Below are 24,527 nucleotides of genomic sequence, written 5' to 3'. Positions count from 1 at the left end.
AGCAGGTGGCATTCACTGCCCAGGACCAACAGGGGTTCCTACCCCAGCACCACGATGAAGTCTCCCCAGTTCCTCCATCTTCGGCTCCAGGGGGGAAGCACGGTTGGCTGGGGGAGGGGAGACTGTGGCCCAGCCTGTGTCTCAGGCATGAGGCGAGGCTGTTGTGCCTGTCTCTGTATTCTGGTTCAGTGTCTGCATCGTGACGTTCGTACCCAGGAGTCGTAGCTCTGTCAGTGGTGTGTAACACTACATTCCCAAAGGCTACGGCATTGGGTTGTGTTCCTTTATAGAGAGCCAGGAGGATTTCCACCACCAACAGAGGCTTTTTGAAGTTGACAATGATTGCAAACCTCTACATTCCACTGCATTCTGTGTGTCATGTATAATCCTCCAGCAACATTTCAAGGCAGGTGTTATCACCATGCGTGTTTTAGAGATGAGAATTCTGGTTCAGAGAAGTTCAGAGGCCTGTTCAAGATCATGTGTCTCAGAGGGGGCAGGGGGCAGAGGTCAAGCCTTTGGATCCAGGCCATGTTCTTCACACACTCACACTGCCTTCCAGAAGCTGACGATGCCGACCAGAACAGCAGATCCTGCTGAGGTCAAGACTTCTCAGACCAGCTTCTTTCTACCCTTGTCTGTTCTGTGAATGTGGAACCCAGAGGGCTCAACGATCAGGCTGTGAAGGTGGAGTCGTGTGTGTGACAGTGTTGGGTGCTCTGCATCAAACAAGCACCCACCCTGGGTCAGGCCATGCTCTGCAGCGTCCCACTCTTACCTGTCGGATGAATCGGTCAGACCCCAGATTCACCATCAGTGCCTGAGAAAGAGTCACGAGGGACAGTGATTCACGATATGAATCCCTGTAGTGCCCTTCCCAGGCCTCCAGGCCTCCAGCCCTCCTGGATTCCCAGGGTCAGATAACAGGAATAACTCCAGCCAGGGAAAGACCTCCCAAGGAGAAAGGATAAGAGCTGGGTACACAAAGGAGAAGATGCCAGCAGCCTCGGGCCCCCACCCCCACCCCTCCTGGGGGTTTCTGTTCCTTCTGTCCCTTCCTTCCTCCACACCAACCTCCCCCCCCAACCCCCCCCCCCCCCCCCCCCCCCCCCCGCCGCTGGCTCCCCAGGTGGCCCACCTCCTCCACAGGCAGCTCCTTCAGTTTGGGGAGGGAGCTGGAGAGCAGGCCAACCAGGAAGGGGGTGGGACAGCAGACGATGTCAATCATGGAGGCCGGGAGGACAGGAATGAAGGTGTGCTGCCAGGAGAAGGGGTAGAGCAAGGCCACCACCGCATGGGAGCAGCTGGATAGGGTACTGGCAGACAGACAGACAGACAAAGCACTGAGCCCAGGCCCAGCACCTTCGGGGAAGGGGCGTTACAGCCTGCTGGGCCAGGCTCAGGACATCCTTTCATGTTAAACCTCCCAGTGCCACAAAAATGCTAAGGAGTCTTGGGCCTGGGTCTGATCTTGCAGACTGGTAAAGCTCCCACATTGCCACTGCTCAGGACCTCAGGGACAATGGCGCTACCCTCTTTGGTGGCTCTACCTAGGAACAGTCAAAAAGGTACACAGCAACACATGAACACACATACACACCCCCAAGAGCCACCCAAATGCACAGGTGGGCCTGACTTACTGTGGGAGTATCAGCTCAGGCCAGGGAGTACAAAGGTAACCTGAGCAAGGGTTGATCACAAATTCATAGTAAGAGCTGGAAGGTCCTACAGCTGGAAGGTCATCTTATCAGGTGCACATTTTACAGCTGAGGCCATTGATACCCAGGGTCAGTCTGGTCATAAGTGGCACACCTGGGACACAACCAGTTCTCCTGTCTCCCAGCCCAGTGTTACTTCTACCATTCTTCTTCTCTATCCATTCCTCCTTCTCCTAATTGGAAAAAGTGGTCTGACTGAGGACCACTGACTGAGGTGAGGCTGGCACCATTCTTAACCACTCCCATCTGTCCTCTCATGCTCCAAAACATAGCCAGAGGCCTCAGTGGGGTCATCCTTCTCTTGGCCTAGAGGGGGGCTCCAGGCCTCCAGCACCACAGGGCTGGGTGGCCAAGCAGAACGACCAGTGGGAGACTGGAAGGAGAATCTCCCCGATGCTAACTAGAAGGCACAGAAGTGAGTGCTGAGGGATAGTATGGGTCACCAGTCAACACAGGAGACACACCTGGCTTTAACCATCCACCCGTCAGGAGAGGAGTCGAAAGCACTCCCCTAAGGGCCATATTACATATGAGGAGACAGAGGCCCAGAGTCAAGTTCATTCTCAAGCCTGCCTTTCCCGCCCTGTCTCTCTGCATCTATCGGCCCCACCTATTAGCTATGAAAGCCCTGGGCTCCACTTGATCAGCTCCAACAGGGATTCTCACCCTTTCATGACTAATGCCCACCAGTCAGAGAACATGGTTCCAATCCATGACAGAAACAACCCCTCCTTTCCAGAAGGACCTCGGGGGACATTCACAAGCGTTTTGGCAGCCAGTGCCTTGCTTGGCTGTCCTACCACCCCATGGACAACTAAAATACTGCTGGGCCTTGAGGCAGAGACATAGGTATCCTGGCCCTGAGAGCCCTTCCCCTAAGGACAGCAGCTCCCCACACCCCAAGGAGAGCCATCTGAAAAAGATCTGGAAAGGGGCTGTCCAGGGTCAAAGGAAACACAGCTCCACAATGCCTTACAGTGGGCCTGGGACTTGGGAGGCAGAAGGCTTGTACAACCCTTAGGGCTGATCACTGCAGAGCCTGTGTATGCGTACGTGGACGCGCACGCACCTACACACACACACACGTGGACGCGCACGCACCTACACACACACACACACACACACACACACACACACACTCCCTCCCTCCCTCCCTCCCTCCCTCCCTAGGCCAGAGGGACCAAGGACTTGTGGAAAACCTAAAAGGTGAGCAACGGAACAAGAGCTGGCTGGACTTACTGAGCCTTGACCCCAGTCCAGGCCTGTGTGCCCTCACTGGGCTGCCTATTCTGCCCCTTTTCAGTCAGAGGCAGACCCCAAGCAGGGAAGACATCTTTTCTAAGACCCAAGATTGGCAGGACTTGAATGCTGAGCCAGGCCAGACCAGGGCCCTGGGGTATTTTCCTCCCCAGATGGTCCAGGAGTGTGTTCAGAGGCAGCTGAAGCCACAGGAAACAATCACTGTATTCACAGCCCTGTTGGAGCCAGGCTGAGGGCCACGGGGGTGGCCAAGAGGAGGCTCTGTCCTGGGTAAGGGAGTGGAACTTTCAAGAAAAGAAACCTCGGGGTCCAGGCTCTGCTAGGGGCATCAAGGTCTGACCAGACCAGAGCCTCACAGCTGGGTAGCGGGGGCTTTGCTGGCAGACAGTGAACACGGATGGCAGAAAGGCACAGACGGGGCCCCGGGGAGCTGCCATGGCTGGCTAGTTCCGGTTGCCGGCTCGGTCCCTTCACAAGGCCTGATGGGCCCATGACACACACAGAACTGTGGTGTGCTGTGGTGTACAGAAGCACTGAGGCTGTGACGGGAAGTGGAGGGCAATCTTCTTTTCTAAACCTGGCTCTCTCTGGAAAAGCCAGAAGCTCTGGGTTTTCCTCCTCTTTACTTCTTCTGGGCTGAGGGTGGCCCTGAGCTCCTGTGCCAATGCCCTGTGAGGGCATTTGGGAGTCCATTTCCTCATGACCCTCTCATGCACACAAAAGAAAGACCCCAGGGATCCTGGGCTTATTGGGGGACAAACCAGGACGAGGATTCTTCTTTTCTGCCTCTCATATCAGTGCCTAGTGTACGTTATGGCACATAGCTTAATAAATGTCTAAATGACTAAATTAATTCCACCACTCTAAAGAAACTATTGCTCCCCGTGATGGGTTCTTTGACGAAAAATTATACAATGTGTTGCCGAGATCTCATCCTTTCCCTGCCTGTCCCATCCCCTACATATACCCTTTGCTATGGTCTGAATGTTTGTGTCCCCTCAAATTCTTTGTTGAAATCCTAACCCCCAAATATGATGATATTAGGACATAGGGCCTTTGGGAGGTGCTTAGGTCATGAGAGACCTCATGAATGGGATCAGTGTTCTTATAAAAAAAGAACCCCCCTTCCAGCATGTGAGGACACAGAGAGACGCCGACAGCTATGAACTAGGAAGAAGGCCCTGACCAGAACGTGACCAGGCTGGCACCCTGATCTTGGACTTCCAGCCTCCAGAACTGTGAGAAATAAATTTCTGTTGTTTATAAGCTACCCAGTCTGTGGTATTTTGTTATAGCAGCCTGAATGGACTAAGACGCTCTTTTTTTTTTTTGCAGTACGCGGGCCTCTCACTGTTGTGGCCTCTCCCGTTGCGGAGCACAGGCTCCGGACGCGCAGGCTCAGCGGCCATGGCTCACGGGCCCAGCCGCTCCGCGGCATGTGGGATCTTCCCGGACCGGGGCACGAACCCGTGTCCCCTGCATCGGCAGGTGGACTCTCAACCACTGCGCCACCAGGGAAGCCCTAAGACGCTCTTTTAAAGAGGAAAAAAAAACCTTGGCTGCCTAGAAGAGCTCGGCCTCTTCCAGAACACCTCATGTCCAGTTGACATTTCTGCCGCCCCCTCCCATGGCCACAACCATCTGGACCTCCTCTGCCTCTAAAATCATAAATGCCAACATTTCAGACTAAGACTTGTGATCTGTTCAGCTCTTTTCTTATTCTTCTTAATCCAGCTCCCCTGCCTCAATGACATCTCCAGTCCCTGGGCTTCTTTCTCCCTTTCCTAGTTTGGCCAACCTCCCTACAACGACTCTCCTCCCCAGCACGCTCAAGACCCTCACCTGGTCCTTCTCTGCAAATCCCCACATGCCTGGCCCTGGGTCACTCCATTCAGTTGCCTTCTCCAGGTGACACCCTCACTGGCCCCCTCACTGGATGGCTCAGCACTCCTCATACTATCCCTAGTCAGTGCCCTTGCCCCTTCCTCACTGTGGCTCTTCCTAAAGTTCATCACTCTCTTAAAATTCAGCATCCCACAGAGGTGGCCTTGCCTCCCCCTCCAGAGGAAATGTGGCCATCAGCTAGAAATCTTACTTTCTTACTTCCTTCCTCCACATAAATAGATTTGTACCTCTACAATCTTGGCCGTTGCAAAAGCAGCAGCATCTGTCTTTTTCCCTCCAGCCAAGTCCTCCATTGGGTTCTCAACCCGGCCATCTTGTGTGCTCGCAAGCCCTGCTCCCTCAGTCATCCTCTTTGCCCGGGTTTGCTAACCTTTCCTCTCCATTTGATCTTTCTCTCACCACACACAGACGCACACATACACATACACACACACTCCATGCACAAATACTACTGGCTGGCATATACTAGGGCTCGTAAATCACATTGGGTCAATTAGTGGATGTGCCTCCCCCCCTTCTTCACCTCACCTGCTGGGCCCTACCTGAGCTTATCTGCTACAAAAATGACGCGGCGCTCCAGCAGCAGTGAGGCAAAGATTCGGATAAGCTGGCGCACACTGAGGCAGGTAAAAAGGCACTCGAAGTCCACATGCTCCAGCCGGGAATCCATGGGCCGCCGCAGCTCTAACACCTGCAGGAGAACAGTGGGGCAAGTGGGGCAAGCCAGATCAGGTGGGTGCCACTCCTGGGTCGTACACAAAGCGACCGGAAGCTGGCTCCCCTTCCCACCTGCTTTCCCAAGGCCTCTAACCCACCCCACTGTGTAGTATGACCCAGTCTCCTCCTCCACTCAGACCACAGCTCTGCCCCCACAGTACTCAGATGCCCAGCCTGTGGGCAACAGGGCTAACTGAACATGGGGGAGGCTCTGGAAGGAAGGAGCTGGAGAGCCATGTGCCAGGCTCTCAGGAAAGGGGGGAGGAGAGCTGGCTGCTCTTACAGATGAGGGAGGCAGGGAGCCACACAGCTTCATCTGCACTGCCCTCCCTGCCCTCCTGCCCGTCTCCCCAAGGAAAGGCCTTGGCTCCGCGCTGCCCAGCCCCACAGCTGATCGCTGCCCCTCCGCGCGGCTCTGCTCACCCATCTCTGGACAGACAGTGCCAGTGTCCTTGTTGCCATGCCCCCTCCCTTTCCTGCTAGGAAGAGTTTCCTTCCAGAGGCTCTGTCCTGGCCTCTATCTCTATTGGCTTGTCTAATCCCTGTGCCAGGGACAAGGGAAACACAGGGAAACACAAGCTGGCTATTCCACAACCTTGCCAGGAAGCAGGACTCTCTTTATCAGGGCCAGACCTAGCAATCTTCCCTCCAGAGAGGTTGCAAGGCCACTCCGAAGGCTGGTGCTGTGGCGCAGGGACCACTTCCCTGGGGGCAGTCATGAGGGTGGAGGATGGCAACTGACCCTGGCAATGAGAGCAACAGGAAGTGCTGACGCTCAGGCCAGGCCAAAGCAGCTCTCACCCGGGCCTGCCTAGGCTTCCCCTTGCTTCCTCAGCGTATGTGGGCAGCACAGATGTGTAGGTCTCCTGAAAGCCAGGAGGGAAGACGCACGCCCTCTTTTAGCCCTATGGTATCAGAGCCCTCCTCGAGAGGCTTTACCCTGCCTTATCTCATTTGTTCCTCAGAGTCTAAACAAGTGAAGCTCTAACTCCTAGTTCAGTAGTCATCCCTCTGGGCCCAAGGGAAGCAGCAACATGGGCACAAGTTGCCCTAAGGATGTGTCTCTTTTATAGGGTTCTGTTTACACTGTCTCTCCCACCGGATGGCGAAGCCCCAGAAGGCCCAGTGATTAGCAGGATGTGGGGTACACCCAAAGTGCTCAGTGAATGTGTGCTGAAGGGATCCCTTACCACAATCACGCCAGAGGCCTCTGCACCCCTCCTGCCCTTGCCCCACCTGGAAGAAGTCACCGTGAAGCTCCCCCAAGCCTCCCTCCTGAGAGCCTGCATGCGGTCAGCGCCCCACTCCTACTACCCCGAGGGTCTGGGCTCCTCCAGGGAGTGAGAGTTCACACAGGAAGCTCACAGGACCTGGGCCTCTCTTCATTCACCTGCCCTCAAGGAGATGACAGTCCAGTGAGGCTGAATGAGCCTAAACCATCACAGCCCACCAGCTACGTGTCAGGATAGGGGAAAGGCGTCATTAACATCTGCACAGGGCGCTGAGAGGGCTGAGAGGTCAGGGCAGCAGCTCAGAGCACAAGAGGCTTAACTTGGTTGTCCAAGGAGAGAAGAAGGGAAGTGTCTACTAGGCAAAAGGAAGCAGGGTTCAGGGACAGTAAGCGAGTCAAGTCAGAGCGTCGAGACGAGGCTGGTGCGCGGGCTGGGCCCCATCCTGAAGGACTGACTCCCAGGCATGCTACTGGGCTCTCAGGGTAGGGTCGGTGGTCCTGCCCCCAGGTCATGCATGAAGCAGGAAGTCCCTCCAAAAGAGCGTGGGAGAAAAGATGCTACAAGAAAGGCCTTAAATGGCATTCGCCACTCCCAGCAAACCCAATGTTTCTTTAGTCAGACCCTCTCCACTCCCTGCAGCAACTAAGTTATTTCTTCTTCCCTCTCCTCAAACCCAACATCCACCTCTCACTCTTGGAGGATGACCTTCTTTTCCATTTTGAGAAAACTGAAGCCATCAGATGAGAATCCAGAATCTACAAGCCATGGCCCTTCCTTGCTGTTACACAAGGAAGTGCCCTTCTCTCCTGAAAAGCCAGTCTCTCCCTGGATCCCACCGCCCTGCCTTCTCACTGACAGTCTGACTGTCCCTTCCCTCTGCTGCTGCTTTAACCTCTTCCTCCGATGGGCCACTCCCACCAGCACCCAGACAACCACCTTCAACAGACTCCCCCCTGGCTCCACGTGACCCTTCAACCACTGCCCCTTCCCCATTTCCCCCCACAGCCACCTTCAACAGACTCTCCCCTGGCTCCACGTGACCCTTCAACCACTGCCCCTTCCCCATTTCTCCCCACAGCCAAGCCTCTTAAAAGCTGTCTCTACAGGCTCTTCCCCCTTCTCAACCCCATTCACTTCTCAACTCTCTCTACTCAAGCTTCTCGGCCCCCTGACCGCCCCCGTTTCTGAAACTCAAGGTGTCCCGCCACACCTCATCCTGACCTCGCCTGAGCCCTCCCCTTCCTTTCTGAGAGGGCCCCTTCCTTGGCTTCCTGGGACTCCTCCTGTCTTAGTTTTCAGGTCTGCTGCTCCTCTGCTGCAGGCCCTTTAAATGCTGGAGGCCCTCGGGACTATCTTCTCTTCCCTGTCTACACTGTTTGCTACTAAACATCTTCTCTGGGGTGTCTCGCAGGCATCGTGAACGTAACGTGCACGGAGTCAAGCTCTTCCTCCTCACAAGCCTCCTCCTCCCTCAGGTGCTCCATCCACTGACCTGTTGCTCAAGCCAGAAAACTGGGAATTCGCCTTCAAACCTCCCCAACACTATTCCCTATTTCCAATCAAACACAATGTGCTATTGCCCCTAATTCTAAAGCACATCTCCAGTCCATCTATTCTCTTCATCTTTTCGTCCACACCTTAATCCAAACTCCGATCGTCTCTTGCCTGTACTACTGCAACATATCCAAGCTGGTCTCTCTGTTTTCACTCCAGTCCATAATCTACAAGCAGCCAGAGTGAGCTTTTAAAATCATATCTCGGATCTTATAACCCTGCTTTAGAGACATTCCAAAACCCTGAACTTGGCCTACAGGTACCTTGTGATTTGGCCCTGCTGTCTATCCACCCTGCTCACTCCCTTTTTCAACCATCCTGGCCTTTTTTTCCGTTCCTTGGCAAGCGTCCACACTTTCCCAACTTTTGCTTTTACATGCTGTCCCTCTACCTGGAATAATCCTCTCCCGCCCATACCCTTCTCTTTCAGTCTCCCTCCTCCCACTTGATCTGGTTGACTCTCCTCACCTTGGGTCCCCAGTAAAATGTCACTTCCTCAGAGGAGGGCTTTCCTGGCCCCTAATCTAAAGCACATCCTGTTACACACTCTCACTCTGCTTCCACTTGGCACCTAACACTTTTAGGGGTTATCTGTTTACAAGTATTTATTTAGTGTCCGTCTCTCCCACTAGACTGTGAGCTCCACAAGGACCGAGCTGTGCCCCTCTTTAACTATATGAGTCTGCCTCAAGGTCTGCAGGAACCCTGACTGGGAGAGAGCACATATTCTGTCAGCATTTGATGAATGAGTCAAAGGCGGCCTGCAGTTTAGTCCAGACAGGTCAGGGAGGGCCCCTAGAAGCTGCAGAGAGCTGAGCAACAATTACAGTTCTGCCATTCACTCTTTTTAGCCCCTGTTGGTGAGGTGTACAAATGTGCTGAGCAAGGAAGAGGCCGTGCTCGGCACCCCCAGAGACTGAGCCTTGGCCCAGCAGGTCCCACGCCAGCCCCAGTCCATGGTCTGAGAGAAGAGGCAGCAGAAATCCCTACCTCATTGCCAGCCCCCGGCAGGAATGTCTTCACTTTGATGGTCTTCCCTGGGGCAGGGAAGGGTGATTCCATGAGACTTCTCATGAAGGGATAGACCAAAGCGGCGGAGATCCCACGCCGGCGCTCCACCTCATCTAGGACCTGTGCCCACCGCCAGCAGCCCAAAGAGGAAGGGTGTCAGGGTGCCACCCTCCCCTACCTCCTGGGCAGAGAAGAGGGCAGCCTGGCATCTGACCAGCCCGGGCCGAAAGCTGGGAGATGATGGACTATCTCGCCAGGAGCTTCATACCCTACCCTTCCCGTCTCCCTGGCCACTCGGTGTCGGCTCTGCTCCCTAACTAGTCCTTGCCTCAGACTCCAAGATCTGAGTAGCTGGGCAAAGGAAAAACCACTTGAGGTTGGGTTCCTGGGCACTTGGCTTCCCGCAGGGTCTCTGTCCCCAAGGACTCAGCTCTGCCCATGGCCCAGGGTGAGCTGTGACATTAGCAGACACTGCCGGTGCAGGAGCTGGTATACGGGGAGGGAGTCGGAGAGCTCGCTTGCACTTGCCCTTGCGTTCTTGCCTTCTCTCACCCTCTCACACGCACACACACACACAGGTGGTTTTCTCATCTAAGCCACACGCAGATGCTCCTTGGGATCTGTCAGCTGGGGGAAGGGGGAGGGAGTAAGCCAGAGCCCTCTTACCTTGGAAAACAAGCCGAAGCAGCCAAGACGGCTGATGACACAGTATACCTCTGGCAACCGAGGCCCTTTCCCACTTGGCTGGGCCAGGACAAGGAGGAGAGAGACAGACACAGAGAACGCATGGTTACTATGTCTGACTCCTTTTCCTTGGGAACTGAGGGCTAAGCACCAGTCTTCTGGTGAAGACTCTGGGCCTCTTCTAAACCTCTACTCAACCAGGCCCCCAAGGAAAGGGCTGTCACTCTTTGGGGGCAGGCTTCAGCCTCTGCTGGGCCTTCCAGCCCAAGGTACCAGACTCCTGCCAGGCTCTACACAGGCTCCGCCCTTCCCCCCCAGGAAGACACTGATGGGGGCTGGCAAAGGACAAAGCGGTTGGGCAGGGGCTATAGGGTGACGTGTGGATTTATATCCCTAAATCCCCAGGCCCCTAGTGGTAAGGGAGGGACTTGTGTACATCCTTAGGAGCAAGCCAGGCGGTCTTCTGCCTCCCAGAGGGGACATTCTGCAAAACATTCCTTTTCTCAGTTGCTCTTTTCTCCCTTCCTTGATCCATCCCCATTCTAGGAAAGCAAACTGACACCAGATAAGAGAAGCAAACTACTATTTATTGAATATTTACCGTATCTGAGTCCTGGGCTTGGAACTTTCCAAAAACTTGTTACATAGGCATTATTATCCCCCTTTTATTGATGAGGAAACTGAGTTCAAAATTATTAAGCCATTGTCCAAGGTCATGTATAGAAGTCATGGAACCAGGAGTCTGTTTCTGCCTCTGATTTGCTGTATTACCTCTAAAGTATGCTGCCTTCTGACAGAAAGGAAGGGAAAGAAACACAAAGAGACTGGGCAGAGGCATGTACAGAGCAGAGGAGAACAAAGTAAAAGGGGGATTTAAAAGGTAGGCAGCTGAAGGAGATGTGCACTGAGAGCTCCCCAGGCCTGGAGCCCCCAAATGCAGGCTGGAGTGAGTCCACAGGAGTTGACTTCTCCAGCCAGGGGCTGGCAGGGCTCTGTGGCTGCCTCTGGCTCAGAGGCCTGGAGTGCCCAGCAAGGCCGAGCAGGGAGGGAGCAGAGCAGCAGGTGCTGGCCCCTCATGCAGGCTGCTAAGCAAATGCAGATGGGCTATTTCAGTCTCCAAACCTGCTGGCCACACGTCACAGATCTAAAGAGAAGGCAGAATCTGTTTTTGTCCATATTAGGCCTGAAACTCACTCCTCTCTTCTTCCCTCTCCCCCGCCTCCCCTAAAGCCCCAAGTGATTAAAACAAGTATGTGGGATTTGGGTTAGAATCATTGTGTCCAATCTGCAGGAATGCCGAGCTAGTGCCAGCCCCCTTGGCAGGGACCCAGCCCAGGCCCTCTCTGAGCACGCCAGGACAAACATGCTCTTCCCTGGGGGCAGCAGGCCCACTGCAAAGGAGCAGCTCTGCTCCATCTCTGCTCCTGCAAAGGCAGCCTTTGGAACGCTACCTCCCCAGGCCCAGGTGAAGCTGCCTGGCTCCCCACCTGGCATCTGTACTGCTCTACCTTCCCTTAGCCCCACTCACCAGGCATTCTATCTCCAAGTACTCCTTCTCCCCAGACTACCCTTTGGGGTGATCCAGGATACCAGACTTGGTGTTAAAGGACTTGGAGTCAACCTGGCTCTGGCCCTGATTGGCTGTATGACCCTAGGCAAGTCATTCTACCTCTGAGTCTCGGTTTCTTAATCTAAAGAACGTATATAATAATACTGGGTTGGCCAAAAAGTTGGTTTGGGTTTTTCCATACGATGCTATGGAAAAACCCAAACCAACTTTTTGGCCAACCCAATGCCTCATGGGCTATTATGAGTAATAAAGAAAATGACATACTTAAAGCATCTAGCCTGGAACATAAACAGATCCCAAATCACAGTTCATTCCCTTTGCCCTGCCTTCTACATTGAAAGTCCTACCTCCTCTACTGGACTATCTAACGTTCCTTGAAGATAGGTGCCATGTCTAACTCATCTTTATGTGCCTTTAGCGTATGCTGCCTAGCCCTCAGCAGGTGTATGCTACATGTTTCTGAATGAATGAACAGCCCAGAACCCTCCACCTGGAGTCCCTGCTATGCATCACCTTTGCAGAAGATCCCCCTCATCTGCCCCTTCTCCCACTAAGGCCTGGGAACCCTGAAACTCTGTCAACAATACCCCTGGTGAGCCCCAGGGGAGTGTGTGACAGGACTCTCTTTACCTTTACCTCAATCTATTTCCCAGGACTAATGAGAAGAGGGATGGTGTAGTGCTTCTCTCTCTACAACATGGCTTATATTTTCAAAACCCTCCCTTTCCCTTGAGTTCAAGGCATCTCTCCCAGAATCCCACAGAAGGTACTGCTCTGTCCCTGCTCAGCCTCCAGCCCTACCAGACCATGGACAGGATGCACATGAGGTTGTCCAGGTATGGGGGTGAGGAAGGTTGTCCTCCACCCCAATCTGATGCACACACACATACTGCTGGGTTGATGTGATCCTGCAATCAGGATCAGCAATCTGAGCCTGTAAGCCCGAAGTAAATGAACGAAAAGAAAAAGTATAGAAGAGCTAAAAACATATGACAGCCCAGTAGAAAGTGATCCAATCTCTTCCCTTATTGTAGATTATCTTAGATCCTGGGGCCCAATCAGAGGGGCAACTTTAAGTCCTGCCATCCCAGGGAGTGCTTCGTGGTGTGTGTGTGTGTGTGTCTGTGTGTGTGTGTGTGCGCTTCGTGTGGTGTGTGTGTGTGCGCTTCGTGTGGTGTGTGTGTGTGTGTCTGTGTGTGTGTGTGTGTGTGTGTGTGCTTCGTGTGGTGTGTGTGTGTGTGTGTGGCCTCAGGCAGCATAAAGGAAGCAGAACATAGAACAACTTGAGTTTCTACCAGCTCAAGTTAAAGAAGAGCGTACACACATACAAGCACTGTGGCCCAGTTCCTGAGGACCGAATGGCCCTACTTACTAGTAAGCGCCTGCAGTAGCCAAAGCGTCTGCTGCCATCCTCTCCAGTCAGCATGAAAGAGAACGTCTCACTGGAACAAGGAGAAGTCTGGCATCAGGGAAATATCAGAGGACCCAGGAAACAGCCCCCAAGAAGAGGGACCGCCCAGGGAGGGGGTGAAAGATCAGGCTGCGGTAGGAGAGGAGGCTGGGACTAGGGTGGGCCAGAGTCAGCTGCCCACTGTTATGGGGGTAAAGGAGGCTATGCCAGACCAGGCCTCACCTGCTGTACTCTGACACAGGAAGCCAGTCCTTGGCATCAGGGAAGCAAAACTGGGGAATGGCCTTGAGCCTCTCCTCTGCCTCCCGCATCTGCTTGGTGGGTCGGTCCAGCTGCAAGGAAGAGGAATATGGGGAGAGAGAGATAAGAGAAGACGTGGAACTTGGGGCTGGTGGGGGGTAGCTGACAAATATCTCCTCCCCCGAGAGTCCTAGGTGGCGTTTGCCCAACTGGCATGCTTCTCAGCAACCCTACCCTGACCCCACTCCCATTTCTCACAGAGAGGTCCGGGTGTGGGCTGAGTCATCATTTATTCATTCAATATATGCCAAACTAGCACTTTCTATGTGGCACCTGGCATGTGCTGGGCTACCAATAGAAAACCAAGCGGACAAGGTCCCTGTCCCTGTGCATTCTGGTCAGCAGAGTGAGATAATCGACAACAGAATTTCAGAGGGTGCCACAAAGGAAATACACAGGGCGATATGACAGAGATAAGTGGGTGGGTGGGGCTACTTTAGAGTATCTAGAAAGATCTCCTATTTGATCGGAGAATGAAGAATGAGAAAGAGCCAGCAGCCAAGTGAAGAGCTGGGGAAAGAAGATTCCCGGCAGAGGCAACGGCAGAGAGAAAGGGCCCGAGTGTTACAGGAAGAGAAAGGAGGCCAGGCAGGCTGGCTGGGGGCGAGCAGGGAAGGAGTGGTAAGAGCTCAGGTACGTGGGGGAAATGGGGAGTGACTGCTAATGGGTACAGGGTTTCTTTTGAGGGTGATGAAAATGTTCTAAAATTGATCACATAACTGTGACTATACTAAAAGTTATTGAATCGTACGCTTTAAACAGATGAATTATATAGTATGTGAATTGTATCTCAATAAAGTGGTTAAAAAAGAGAAAAGAAAAGTAATAAGGTAGGAGAAGTAGCTGGGGGCCCTTCCTCAGGACCCTTGAAGTCTTGTAAACAACGTGGAACTCATTCTAGGCACGCTGGGGGGTGTTCTCTCCGCCCTCATCCTCCGAATACTCACTGGCCCAAACCCACCCCCTCTCCTCCCTCCCGGCTACAGGCAGCCATGCTCAGGGCTAGCGCAGTGAGGTGAGTTGCTAAGGCAGGAACAGGATCTCTCTTCTTCCCCAGGTGGGCCAGGCAGAAAGGAGGAGGCAGAGGAAGGGGCAGGGAAGGAGGGAGGCGGCCTCACCTTGGGAAACTGGTAGGAGACCTCAGGGAGGTACGTGTTTCGGGATGGCTTCCTCTTGAGCGACACCACCACGAAGCACTCGAACAGCTCCCGTTCCTGCCACTCGAGCAGCTCCAGCTCCAGGGTCCGGTAGCTGGGTGCGCGCTTCAGCATGGACTGGATGTGGACCAGGCGCTGCGTGTGGGCTGGGGGCAGGTCACACATCAGGGACGAGACCCCCACGTTAGCCCCCTCAACCCCACGCTCAGCGCTCCATCCCCAGGGGTCACCTCTAAGTGCAGGAGCCTAGTCTGACGGCCTGACCCAACGAGGTCTGGGGGAGAAGTGGCAGGAGCAAGGTGTGTAGCCTGTCTGCCCTGACACAGTCAGGGCCTCCTGGAGCCTCTGGAGGCTGAGCTGGGGCCAACAGAGTGCCTGAGCCAGGCACATCCAGGGATGCATCAATGGCACCCAGCCACCCCTGCCCCTGTGCCAAAAGGACTAGAAGATATGAACATCCACGAAGCCTTCACCCTAGGGCCCCTATCAGTCCTTGGACTTGGACCCTTTTTCCCTGTCCCCAGGCCCAAAGTCCACTTGCCCACTTGCCTGGGGGACCAGCAGAGGAGGGAAGGAGGGAGCTAGTTCCCACATACTTTAATCATCCAGGAAGGTCTAGGCAGGGCTTCCCAGTAGAGAAAGAACAGAGGTTTGCCCAAGGCCCCCTGGAACATGAAGGTCCCAGAACCTTTCCAGGGAGTTGGTAGTTCTCCTCTCTAGGGAGAGGGAAGATGAGTGGCCTCAGGGCCTCCAGAGTACCAGTTTCCTCAGACTTTGGCACACTTCTTACAACCAGAAGAGGTACTTACCCATCTACCCTACTGAACCCATCTCTGACTCTCCAGATTCACAACACTTACCAGGCAAACCTAGCACCCAATTTTCATGGACGATGGCTTGGGAAAGTAAGGCAGGGTCACCAGCCTTAAATTTGGGAAAAGGAGATGGTTGCATTTAATCTCTCAGGGCCGAGCTCCATGACTGTAGGAATGGACTCCCCTAGAGCTCCTTGCTCTGTTGGCCTCGTATCCTGCCTGCCATCGCCTCTCCAAACGGGGCCACTCTGGGATATTGGAACTGCATGTGCAGAGAAGGGAAGGCTGATTCCCCACAGCCAGGGCAGGAAAGGGGTCCATGCTCTTGGGGAGCCATGCCTCACCTTTGAACCTGTCGTCGGAGTCGCTCTCGCTCTCACTATTCTCATCTGGAAAAGTTAAGAGCAGAGTGCATGCTTGCTGAGCCATTGCCCTACAGCAAATGTTTTCTATGCCCCCCACCCAGCTCTTCTCATGAGGGATGTACCTTGTCTGGGCTCCAGTGGGCCCCTGGCCAGGTGCTGCGTGGCCCGGGGCCAGGGTCCCTCAGAGCTCAAACTGCAGGTGCTAATCTATATCCAAACCCCTATCCACCCAGTCCTGGTTTGGGGCAAGCTGAGGGCCGAAGTTGGAGGCTGAGCCAGCAGAGAGGCCTATCAGCCTGGAACACAAGGGTCTTGCCTCCAGGAGGCCAAGATTTGAAATGGGAAACAGACCACAGTGCTCAGTAAGTCTGGCCTTTCCTTTTGCCAGATGCAGATTCCCACACCCACTTTCCTATTCAGGGCCTCACAGCCCAAAGTCTGCACTAACCCTTCCCAAGGCTTTCTTCCCTCTTTGGCCCTCCCCTCCTATGTGGCCACTTTTTCGCAGGACTCTACCCTCCTAGAAGACAGGAGGATCCCACGATTGCCCCATGGAAGGGTAAACTGAGGCTAGTCCATGCCTCTCCCCACTTCTAATGCCCAAGGGCCCCAGAAACCTGAGCCAGCTCAGGCATCCAGGCCTACCTCTCAGTGATGATGTCTCAATGCTGGACATGGACAGCTTTTTTAACCTCTTCTTTCCCCGCTTGGCATTGTAGATGGAGTTAATTCTTTGGACAAGCTGGGTGAGAAAAGCAGGGAGGGTGAGGCAACCCTAACACCAACTGCCCCGGCTCCTCAGAAGGCTGATTTACAGAGGCCGTCCATTCCCTTACTGGTACAAGCCTTCTGCCCTCTCCGCAATGGGCCCAGTACTGGTCTCCCTCCTGCACTGGCCCCAAGGGCAGACTGGTGGCTCCCCATCTACTTGTCCCCTTAGTGGTCTCCTGCCCCCAAGACAAGGACTTTACACTTAGCTCCCCAGAGGAAGGAACTGTGATCAAACTAGACAGGATGGGAGCTCCTGGGTCTCAAGAGTCCCTGAACCAAGTGAGACAAAGAGCTGCCCAGAGGCAATAACAGGAACAAGGATTGAGCCTTTCCCCTCTGGGCTACAACCTGGGGCCCTGGCAGGAAGGAGCTAAATTCCCAATATACCCAAGCATTGTTTGCAGGCTAAAAATACCACTTGGCTAAATCCTGCTGCTTTGGGCTGGGGATTTGGGCCTGGCTATCTATGTGTGCAAATCATTGCTGAAAACTCTCAATTCTGAGAGTTATAGAAAGGAAGACCCATGTTTGGGTTCTATGTCCTTCAAAGCCTGGAGATGTCTCTGCATACACAGAGATTTCGTGCACCCCACACTCACTAATGGGGAGCTTCTTAAGGACTGTTTCCATCCACCCAGTGGCGTAGAGTACTCCCTGGGGGCCAGGCTAGCCTGTTTTCCCCTAACATCTGCACAGCATTAATCACTTAGTGCATCTTTATTGATAAGAAAAGGAAGTTAGCCAGATGAAAAAGAAAGGCCAGTGCCTGGACCTGAAATTGATTTCAGGAGAATTGAGGAAGCAGGCCCAGATTAGGGAGGGAGGGAGGGAAGGAAGGGAGGAAGGAAGGAAGGGAGGGAGGGAGGGAGGGAGGGAAGGAAGGGAGGAAGGGAGGAAGGGAGGGAGGGAGGGGGGGAGGGGGGAGGAGAGAAGAGCCACCACCTGCCTGCCCACCTGCCCAGCCCCAGCCAGCTCCAGCTGGGGAGGTTACCTTGGGAATGCGGCGGGCCCGGCGGCTGGACAGCAGTTCACTCGTGGTGCTGAGGCTGTCCTCATTGAGGCTGGAGGGTGAAGATGGCAGGCTCAACTGAGCCAGCAGCAGCATGTCGTCATGGCTGTGCCTCTTGGGTAATCGTGGCAGCCGGTGGCTCTTCCTTTCTGACCAGTTCCCACTGCGTAGGGACTGGCTGCCGGGTTTCAGGGAGAGCTGGCATGGGAGAGGGGACATGGGAGAAGGACTCAGCACAGATGCCTTGGCCGGCACCTGTCTGCTGGGACCTGGACAGAGAAGCCACAGGCTGGCATCCCAGACTCCTCCAAATCCCACCTGGAATTTCCATCTACCAAGGTTTCCTCTTTTAAGAGCTCAGCTGCTGATCAGCAGCTCAGGGCTAGATTCGATACTTGCTTCCACAAAGGAAGCTTAACTACTTCTTCCAGAAAAAAGAAAGCAGAGACTAAGAAAACTGGGCTGTCTATCTGAGTGGAAAAAGAAGGCCAAGCGAGAAATCTGCGGGCCCCTCCTGAGCTCTGGGACACGGCTTAGACTCTGCTCATTACTGGGTGTGGTCGACGGAGCCAGTCTCCCCCACTCAGCCCCTGAGTTAGTCCTAAAAGGCTTCTCTAGCAGAGGCCAGAATCTACATGTCAACCCAGCCCTGCTCACTTCTTCCAGGGAGAATACAGGGCTCTGACCACCAAAGCCTGGCAAGGCAGGCCTTGGAGCCAGTGGTTCCCTCACCTACATGGTCCTGGGCTGCTCCCATCCCTGCCTGGATCTACTTTCTGCCTCCCTCTGTCTAGACTGACACCCTTCAGCACAGGGCACCTTACTCTCGGCGGATCCAGCTCACCACCAAAAAGGCAGCACCCCTGCGAACTTGGCATGCCTTCCACCTGCCGTCTGGATCTGGCATTGCCTCTCATCACTCTTCAGCAAGTCCTCCTTCCCTCCCATTCCCCAATTTCCCCTTCCCACCCAATCAGTCTGGAAATACAAATTCAATGGAAGCTTATTTGAACAGAGCACATTAGAAAGGTAAGTCTTTTATAAAAAGTCACATCATTCCAAAGCCAGAAGAAATAATTTTTATATTCTCTAGCCAGTGTTATAAAATATCTAGGAGAGGGGCTTCCCTGGTGGCGCAGTGGTTAAGAATCCGCCTGCCAATGCAGGGGACACGGGTTTGAGCCCTGGTCCGGGAAGATCCCACATGCCGCAGAGCAACTAAGCCCGTGTGCCACAACTACTGAGCCCACGTGCCACAACTACTGAAGCCCGGGCACCTAGAGCCCGTGCTCTGCAACAAGAAAAGCCACCGCGATGAGAAGCCTGCGCACTGCAACAGAGAGTAGCCCCCACTTGCTGCAACTAGAGAAAGCCTGCGCGTAGCAATGAAGACCTAACACAGCCAAAAATAAATAAATAAATAGATAGATAGATAGATAGATGGATAGATGAATAAATAAATAAATAAAATTTATTTAAAAAAAAAAAGTCTAGGAGAGTTAGAGTTGCTTGGGTAGGTCCAAGATAGGATCTCCATTCTCCTGCCTCCTGTCCACCGTGGACAAGGCCAGAATGAGCTATAGTCTAAGAGCTTCCTTCAACTCTTCACCTTTCTTCTCATTCTGCCTCTATCAGTCCATTCCTTGGAGATTCATCCATTCAACCATTTATTCAGTGGGAGTGGTTCCAGGTCCTGGAGACACCTGTCTAGTTCTCCAAATCAGGTTCTTGGGCCTACGCCTGGCCCCTAAATGCCAGTGCTGAGATCAGTTCTGCCAGAGCTGCAGAATACCAAGACTCCAACCCAGGCCCTGTCTTCCTGTTTCCAGGAAGGGGAGGAGAAATAATGATTAGACAGGAGACTACAGGGGCTCCTGCCTTAGTTTTGCAGCTCAGAGCTCAAGCAGTGAGGGGAAGAAGGTGGGACAGGGTGCCCCTAAGAGCACATCTCGACTGGCCACAAGCATATCGACACGGCAGAAGTCCCTGAGTGCAGAGCTCTTCCCTGACGTCACCTTCGCCTAGCACTAGTGAGGCAAAAAGCCTGAGTGGAAGCTGGCCCACGCCTCGTGCTGACCCTCCAGGCCCAAGTCAGGGCTGCTGTTACCTGAGTGGGTGGGTTGTTGTACTTCCTGTCCTGAGGACTCCACATTCTGTGCAAAGAGTCCAAGGAGTTCTCAGACAGTTGCTGGGATTTTCGTCCTGCTCTTCGGCTCTTTAAGTCCACATCCTCATACGGATTCTCCTTGGGCAGATCTCCTGCAGAGGAGGAAAAGTTAGAGAAGGGGGAGAAGGCAAGAAGGAAACACACACACACACACACACAAATAAACAAGCAGAATTCCTGTGAGCCAAAGAGAGTGGCTTCTGCCTGGCCCTTCAGCTCATGAGTCATGCAGCTGCCCGTCTGCAGTGGGGAGGCTACAAACGGATGCTGGCTCCAAGTCCAGAAGCTGAACCCCCCACCACCAGTTCAGCTCAGCCTTGCCTGGCCTCTGCTTTGTAAATCCAGGGACTGCACAAGACTGGCTCAGCCACCCATGCCTGTGCCCAGCCAGAGGACAAAGCCAACACCAGGCGTCTCTCCTTGGCTCCAGTCCCTTTGCTGCGAAAGCCCCAGAGATATACAGTTCAAGGTAGAAAAGGCTTTCAGAGGTCACACGGCTGTCCCTTCACCCACTGCTCCCTGAGGACCACTTCTGGAGATGGGCATGGAGGGGCTCTGCGAACTCTAGGGTGCCGGGCTTCACCAGGCCTCCCTCCTGCCTGTACGCTGTGCCACAGCTCTCTCAGGACAGGGCTTTTGCCTGGTACACCGAAGTGGTGAGCACTCAGTATTATTTGTTCAATGAACCGCTCTGACTACAGCGTCGCTCCACTTCCTCCACCACAGACCTCAGCAAAAAGACAATGGTCAGCAATCCCCTTTTGGAATAAAGTCTCCTGCTATGACACATGGGAGATGTGAAAGGCTTGAAAGGAGTTTGGGCTGGAGGGGTGGGGTTGGTGGGGAGTTCTTGTTTCTCTTCTCAGGACTCAATTCTAAAACCCCTGGCAGTAGGCACTGTATTGGCACTCAAAGTCCAAAGCATAGTCCCTGCCCTTGAAGAGAAACCCCTTCTTCCCACAAGCCATGCCCTCCTGCCCCTTTCCTGCCAACACATACCTGGACTTTTCTAAAATATAATAATATCATGAGCAGGGTCAGTCCTGGAATCACAGTCGTGCAGCAGAATCACAGTGGTGACAAGGTCCACGGGGACTGTGAGGAAATACTGCCCTCTACTGCCCTTTGTCTTGTCTTTCCTTAGCCTCCCCTCAGTATCAAGGCCACTGTTTGGGACGCAGGTACTAGTGGCCAGAATGCGGCTTTGCTGGAGGTGGCACACAGGAAGCTGCTAGCAGGGCTCACTCCAGCTTCTCCAATCAGCAGGGGGATTGAGCTTGGGTGATCACTGAGCCCCAGGGATGCCTGCCCGTGCCTCCCACCATAGAGGAGTTCAGACGTCACTTCTCAGGGAGCAGACAGAAGAAAGAGCCATAGACTAGCCACAAAGGCCACTGGGTGTGTAAACTTTCCTAGGATAGGACACAGGAGAAAAACCAAATCCCTACATGCTTCTTTCAGATTTTTCCATTTCCAAAACCAAGATCCCCCCCCCGTTGTGGTATCTACTATCATGGAAAACCACCATGAACTTAGGAAATGCCTTTACAGAGGTGTAGGGGGAGGGATGGGGGGGGCTGTGAAGGGGGGATTTCGGTCACAGCTAATTAGACTGCCATGGGAGCAATACAAATCTCTGTAAACTTATGAGTCAAAGATGGGTCAAGGAAGGATTTGGGACTGAATTAAGTGATTCCCAACATCAGCAGAGTCCCCAGCAATTGAACAGACGTTTTCCTGTAACACAGTCATGCTATGAAAATGACTTGTCTCCATTCCAGAGCCCTGACTAAGCAGAGCTGGCCCAGCAACCCTGCCTCCAGAAGCCAAATATGAAACCTGGCATACCCTGCATGTTTTCTCCAGCCTACCCCACTGTGGGCACTTCAGGAGGAATCAGGATAGACTCTGTATGTCTTGGTCCCTCTCCAACATATATCCTACAGCAGTGAGGTTGGGGGACCAAGGACTGGAGAAAGCCAGGACACAGTCTTCCTGATCCTGTGAAGCAGGACAGAGCTGAAGGGGGTCAGGAAGAACATTTATTCCAGGCTCATCAAATCTAAACTGCTTTGGGCTGGATGACCAGCCAGAGTCCTTATCATCATGCCCCAACCTACAGGATGACTCTGTCTCAACTCCTTTAGAAGAGTTGCTCCAAACTACTGACACTTGGGGCTGGATAGTTCTTGTGGTGATGGACTATCCTGTGCATCTATAGGGTGTTTAGTAACAACCCTGGCCTCAATCCACTAGACAGATGACAGTAGCATCCCCTCAGTTGTTACAAACAAAAAAATGTCTCCAGACACATGGGTGGGTAAATGGATGATGGGTGGATGGGTGGACAGATGGACGATGGAAGGAAGGAAGGAAGGAAGGAGGAAAGGAAAGGAAGGGAGGAAGAAAGGAAAGGTGGATGAGTGGATGGGTGGACGAAACTGTGCCCCCATTCCCACTCACCCCATTAAGAGCCACTGCTTTAGATAGATGTTTCTAAACTTCCTAATAGCTTCTGAGTGCCATGACGTGAGTCCCAAGGCAAACCCTCTTTTCCTCCCTCCTTCACTCCTTCTCTTCTCTCCCCACAATCAAAGCTGTGAACATTAATATAAAATCCAAAGCTCCGGAATTCCCTGGTGGCGCAGTGGTTAGGAGTCCACCTGCCAATGCAGGCGACCCGGGTTCGATCCCTGGTCCAGGAAGATCCCACACGCCACGGAGCAACTAAGCCCGTGCGCTACAACTACTGAGCCTGCGCTCTAGAGCCCGCAAGCCACAACTACAGAGCCTGCATGCCACAACTACTGAAGCCCGCACGCCTAGAACCTGTGCTCCGCAACCAGAGAAGCCACCACGATGAGAAGCCCGCGCACCGCAACAAAGAGTAGCCCCCGCTTGTCGCAACCAGAGAAAGCCCGTGCGCAGCAGCAAACACCCAACCAAAAAATAAATAAGCCAAAAAATAAATAAGAATTTTTTTTTTAAAGTTAAAAAAAAAAAAAATCCAAAGCTCCAAGAAATAGATGTAGGAGACTGAGGCCCAGGGAAGTAATAGATGCACATCAGTGATAACCTGGGAACTGAAAACAGTTGGGAACACCAGGTTCTCAAGCCCAGTATTGCCTCTGGAAACTAAATTTCAGGAAAGCCTTAAACGCCGGCTCCTCCCGACTGTTCAGCCCTAACGTCAGCCTCTTTCTTCTCCAGCAAGGTTAACATCCTCTCTGATATAACCAGGCCACTAATCATTTCTCCAGGAAATGACGGCTGGCCCTGGCCCAAGCCCTGCCTCCCAGCCTTAGCTTGGGCCGTTCACGGCCCCCGTTCACCTATTACTCTCAGCTTCCTGGACTGTTCTGACTACCCTTCTGGAGCTGCCTCACGGAGACACTCCCAGCCATCTGTCCAGGGAGTAAGGGTGCCCAGGGGATGGGGATGTGCAGAGACCAAGCAGTTCCCGAGGCCTAGAGCCACTAAACGGAATCTGCTGAGAGCAAATCAACCCCAAAGCAATGGCTCAGAGCTGGGAGAGGAGGAGGGCTGGAGAGCCGGGCTCGGAACCTTCTCTGGAGGAGCAGAGCCACAGCGAAGCGGAAGAAGCTGGAGCCGAGGGGAGAAACCTGGGGAAGCTTTGGCAGGGACATGGATGGGAGACCGGAAGCCTGGCAGACCTCAAGACTTTCACCTGCATTCTTGCCCACGCAGCTTCCTCGAGGGTGCTCCACGCTGCCCTTGGAGAGAGAGAAGAGGTAGGCCCTCCTCCCCCAAGGCCTGGCCTGAGCAGCTCCATCTCATCAAGCCCAGCTGTGGAAGCCAGAGGTCTCAACCTTTCCCAGCTTTGCTGATGAGACAAGGGACAGGGGCATCGCCAAGAATTTCTGCTTTGCACTCTTTTAAAGGCGCTGGTCAGAGCCCAGACTTATCATATGGATCCTCTTGAAGGAAGAACCCAGTCCCACCTAGCCCTGCCCCCACTCCTCCCCACGTCTCCTTTGGTCACTAACCACAGGTGCCAAGCACCCCACCCCCCAACAAACGCACAACTGGAAGAACCAGTTAGAGAAGGGGTGTGTCTGTGCACAAGCACTGAGAATTTCCCCAAACGGAATCTTAAGCTTCCCAGACCACACCCATGGCTAGGGCCATGGGTCTGCAGATTCCCTCCCCAGCCCTCTCCTGCTTCCAACCAGCTGTTTCTCCTGGTTCTCAGCCTCTTCCCCTCCCTCGCACAGTGGAGACAGGGCCAGATTAGGGGCCCAACTCCCCCGACAATACATAGCACATCAGATGGGGGGCTCTAAGGGGCCAGTTGTTACCACCCTCCGAGGTTGGACAACATTTACCAACTGCCCGGGCACTGTCCCCTGGACCGCACCTCTGGGCGGCAGCCTCTATGCTGTTAGATGTCTCTGTTTCCCAGGCTTGGGACAAATGAGAGAAGAAGGCAGAAAGAGCAGAGGCTCAAAAAGCTTTGCAGTAAGGCTGACTGGCTCTGTCCCCAGCTCCCACCCCGCTCAAGTTCCTGGAAACTCTCCTTCAGCCCCAGCTAGCTGAGGGGAGTGGGAATCTCTGCAGGAATGCAGCCCAGGCTCCTTGGTCAGGCGCCGAGGCCACTCCACATAACTCTCTAATAAGCTGCTTCCTTGGGTGCATTTTTAACTGTCAGGCTCAGAACGCAAACGATTATAAGGCTTCGTAGGATAGCAGCGTCTTCCAGAGGCAGATGTCAAATTGGACAGGCGAGAATTAACCAGCCCCACGAAGCAACATGGCAGTAACTTTATTTCTGAACCACTCTATTGCAAATTAGCGAGATAACCTCAGCCTGTTTTGGAGTATTTCACCCCAGTTCCCAAGGTGTCATGCCTGGTATGGGCA

At 53.7% G+C, this 24,527-nt stretch overlaps 1 protein-coding gene across 9 annotated transcripts in view; it reads right to left on the bottom strand.

Moving 5' to 3' along the window:
- DENND2B (DENN domain containing 2B) overlaps positions 1–24,527 on the bottom strand; it is a 176,654-nt gene that overhangs the window by 5,281 nt on the left and 146,846 nt on the right. For 7 of the 9 annotated variants that reach the window (XM_089915191.1, XM_089915193.1, XM_089915195.1 and 4 more), the window contains 12 exons: positions 19,587–19,738; positions 17,462–17,677; positions 16,345–16,441; positions 15,679–15,723; positions 14,481–14,665; positions 13,285–13,394; positions 13,024–13,093; positions 10,064–10,141; positions 9,377–9,517; positions 5,426–5,574; positions 1,139–1,316; positions 779–820 (listed from right to left, as the gene is read on the bottom strand). In XM_089915191.1, the coding sequence (XP_089771317.1) occupies positions 779–820; positions 1,139–1,316; positions 5,426–5,574; positions 9,377–9,517; positions 10,064–10,141; positions 13,024–13,093; positions 13,285–13,394; positions 14,481–14,665; positions 15,679–15,723; positions 16,345–16,441; positions 17,462–17,677; positions 19,587–19,738 (1,463 nt within the window). The remainder of the gene's footprint in view (positions 1–778; positions 821–1,138; positions 1,317–5,425; positions 5,575–9,376; positions 9,518–10,063; positions 10,142–13,023; positions 13,094–13,284; positions 13,395–14,480; positions 14,666–15,678; positions 15,724–16,344; positions 16,442–17,461; positions 17,678–19,586; positions 19,739–24,527) is intronic. The other 2 variants (XM_089915196.1, XM_089915197.1) reach the window with 2 other exon arrangements.

Source organism: Delphinapterus leucas, chromosome 7 (assembly GCF_059928025.1).
Source record: "Delphinapterus leucas isolate spDelLeu-1000000601 "Yukka" chromosome 7, BTC_Dleu_Yukka2, whole genome shotgun sequence".
NCBI lineage: Eukaryota > Metazoa > Chordata > Mammalia > Artiodactyla > Monodontidae > Delphinapterus > Delphinapterus leucas.
Note: the sequence above shows the minus strand (reverse complement) of the source record. Positions and strands in the feature narration are given on the sequence as shown.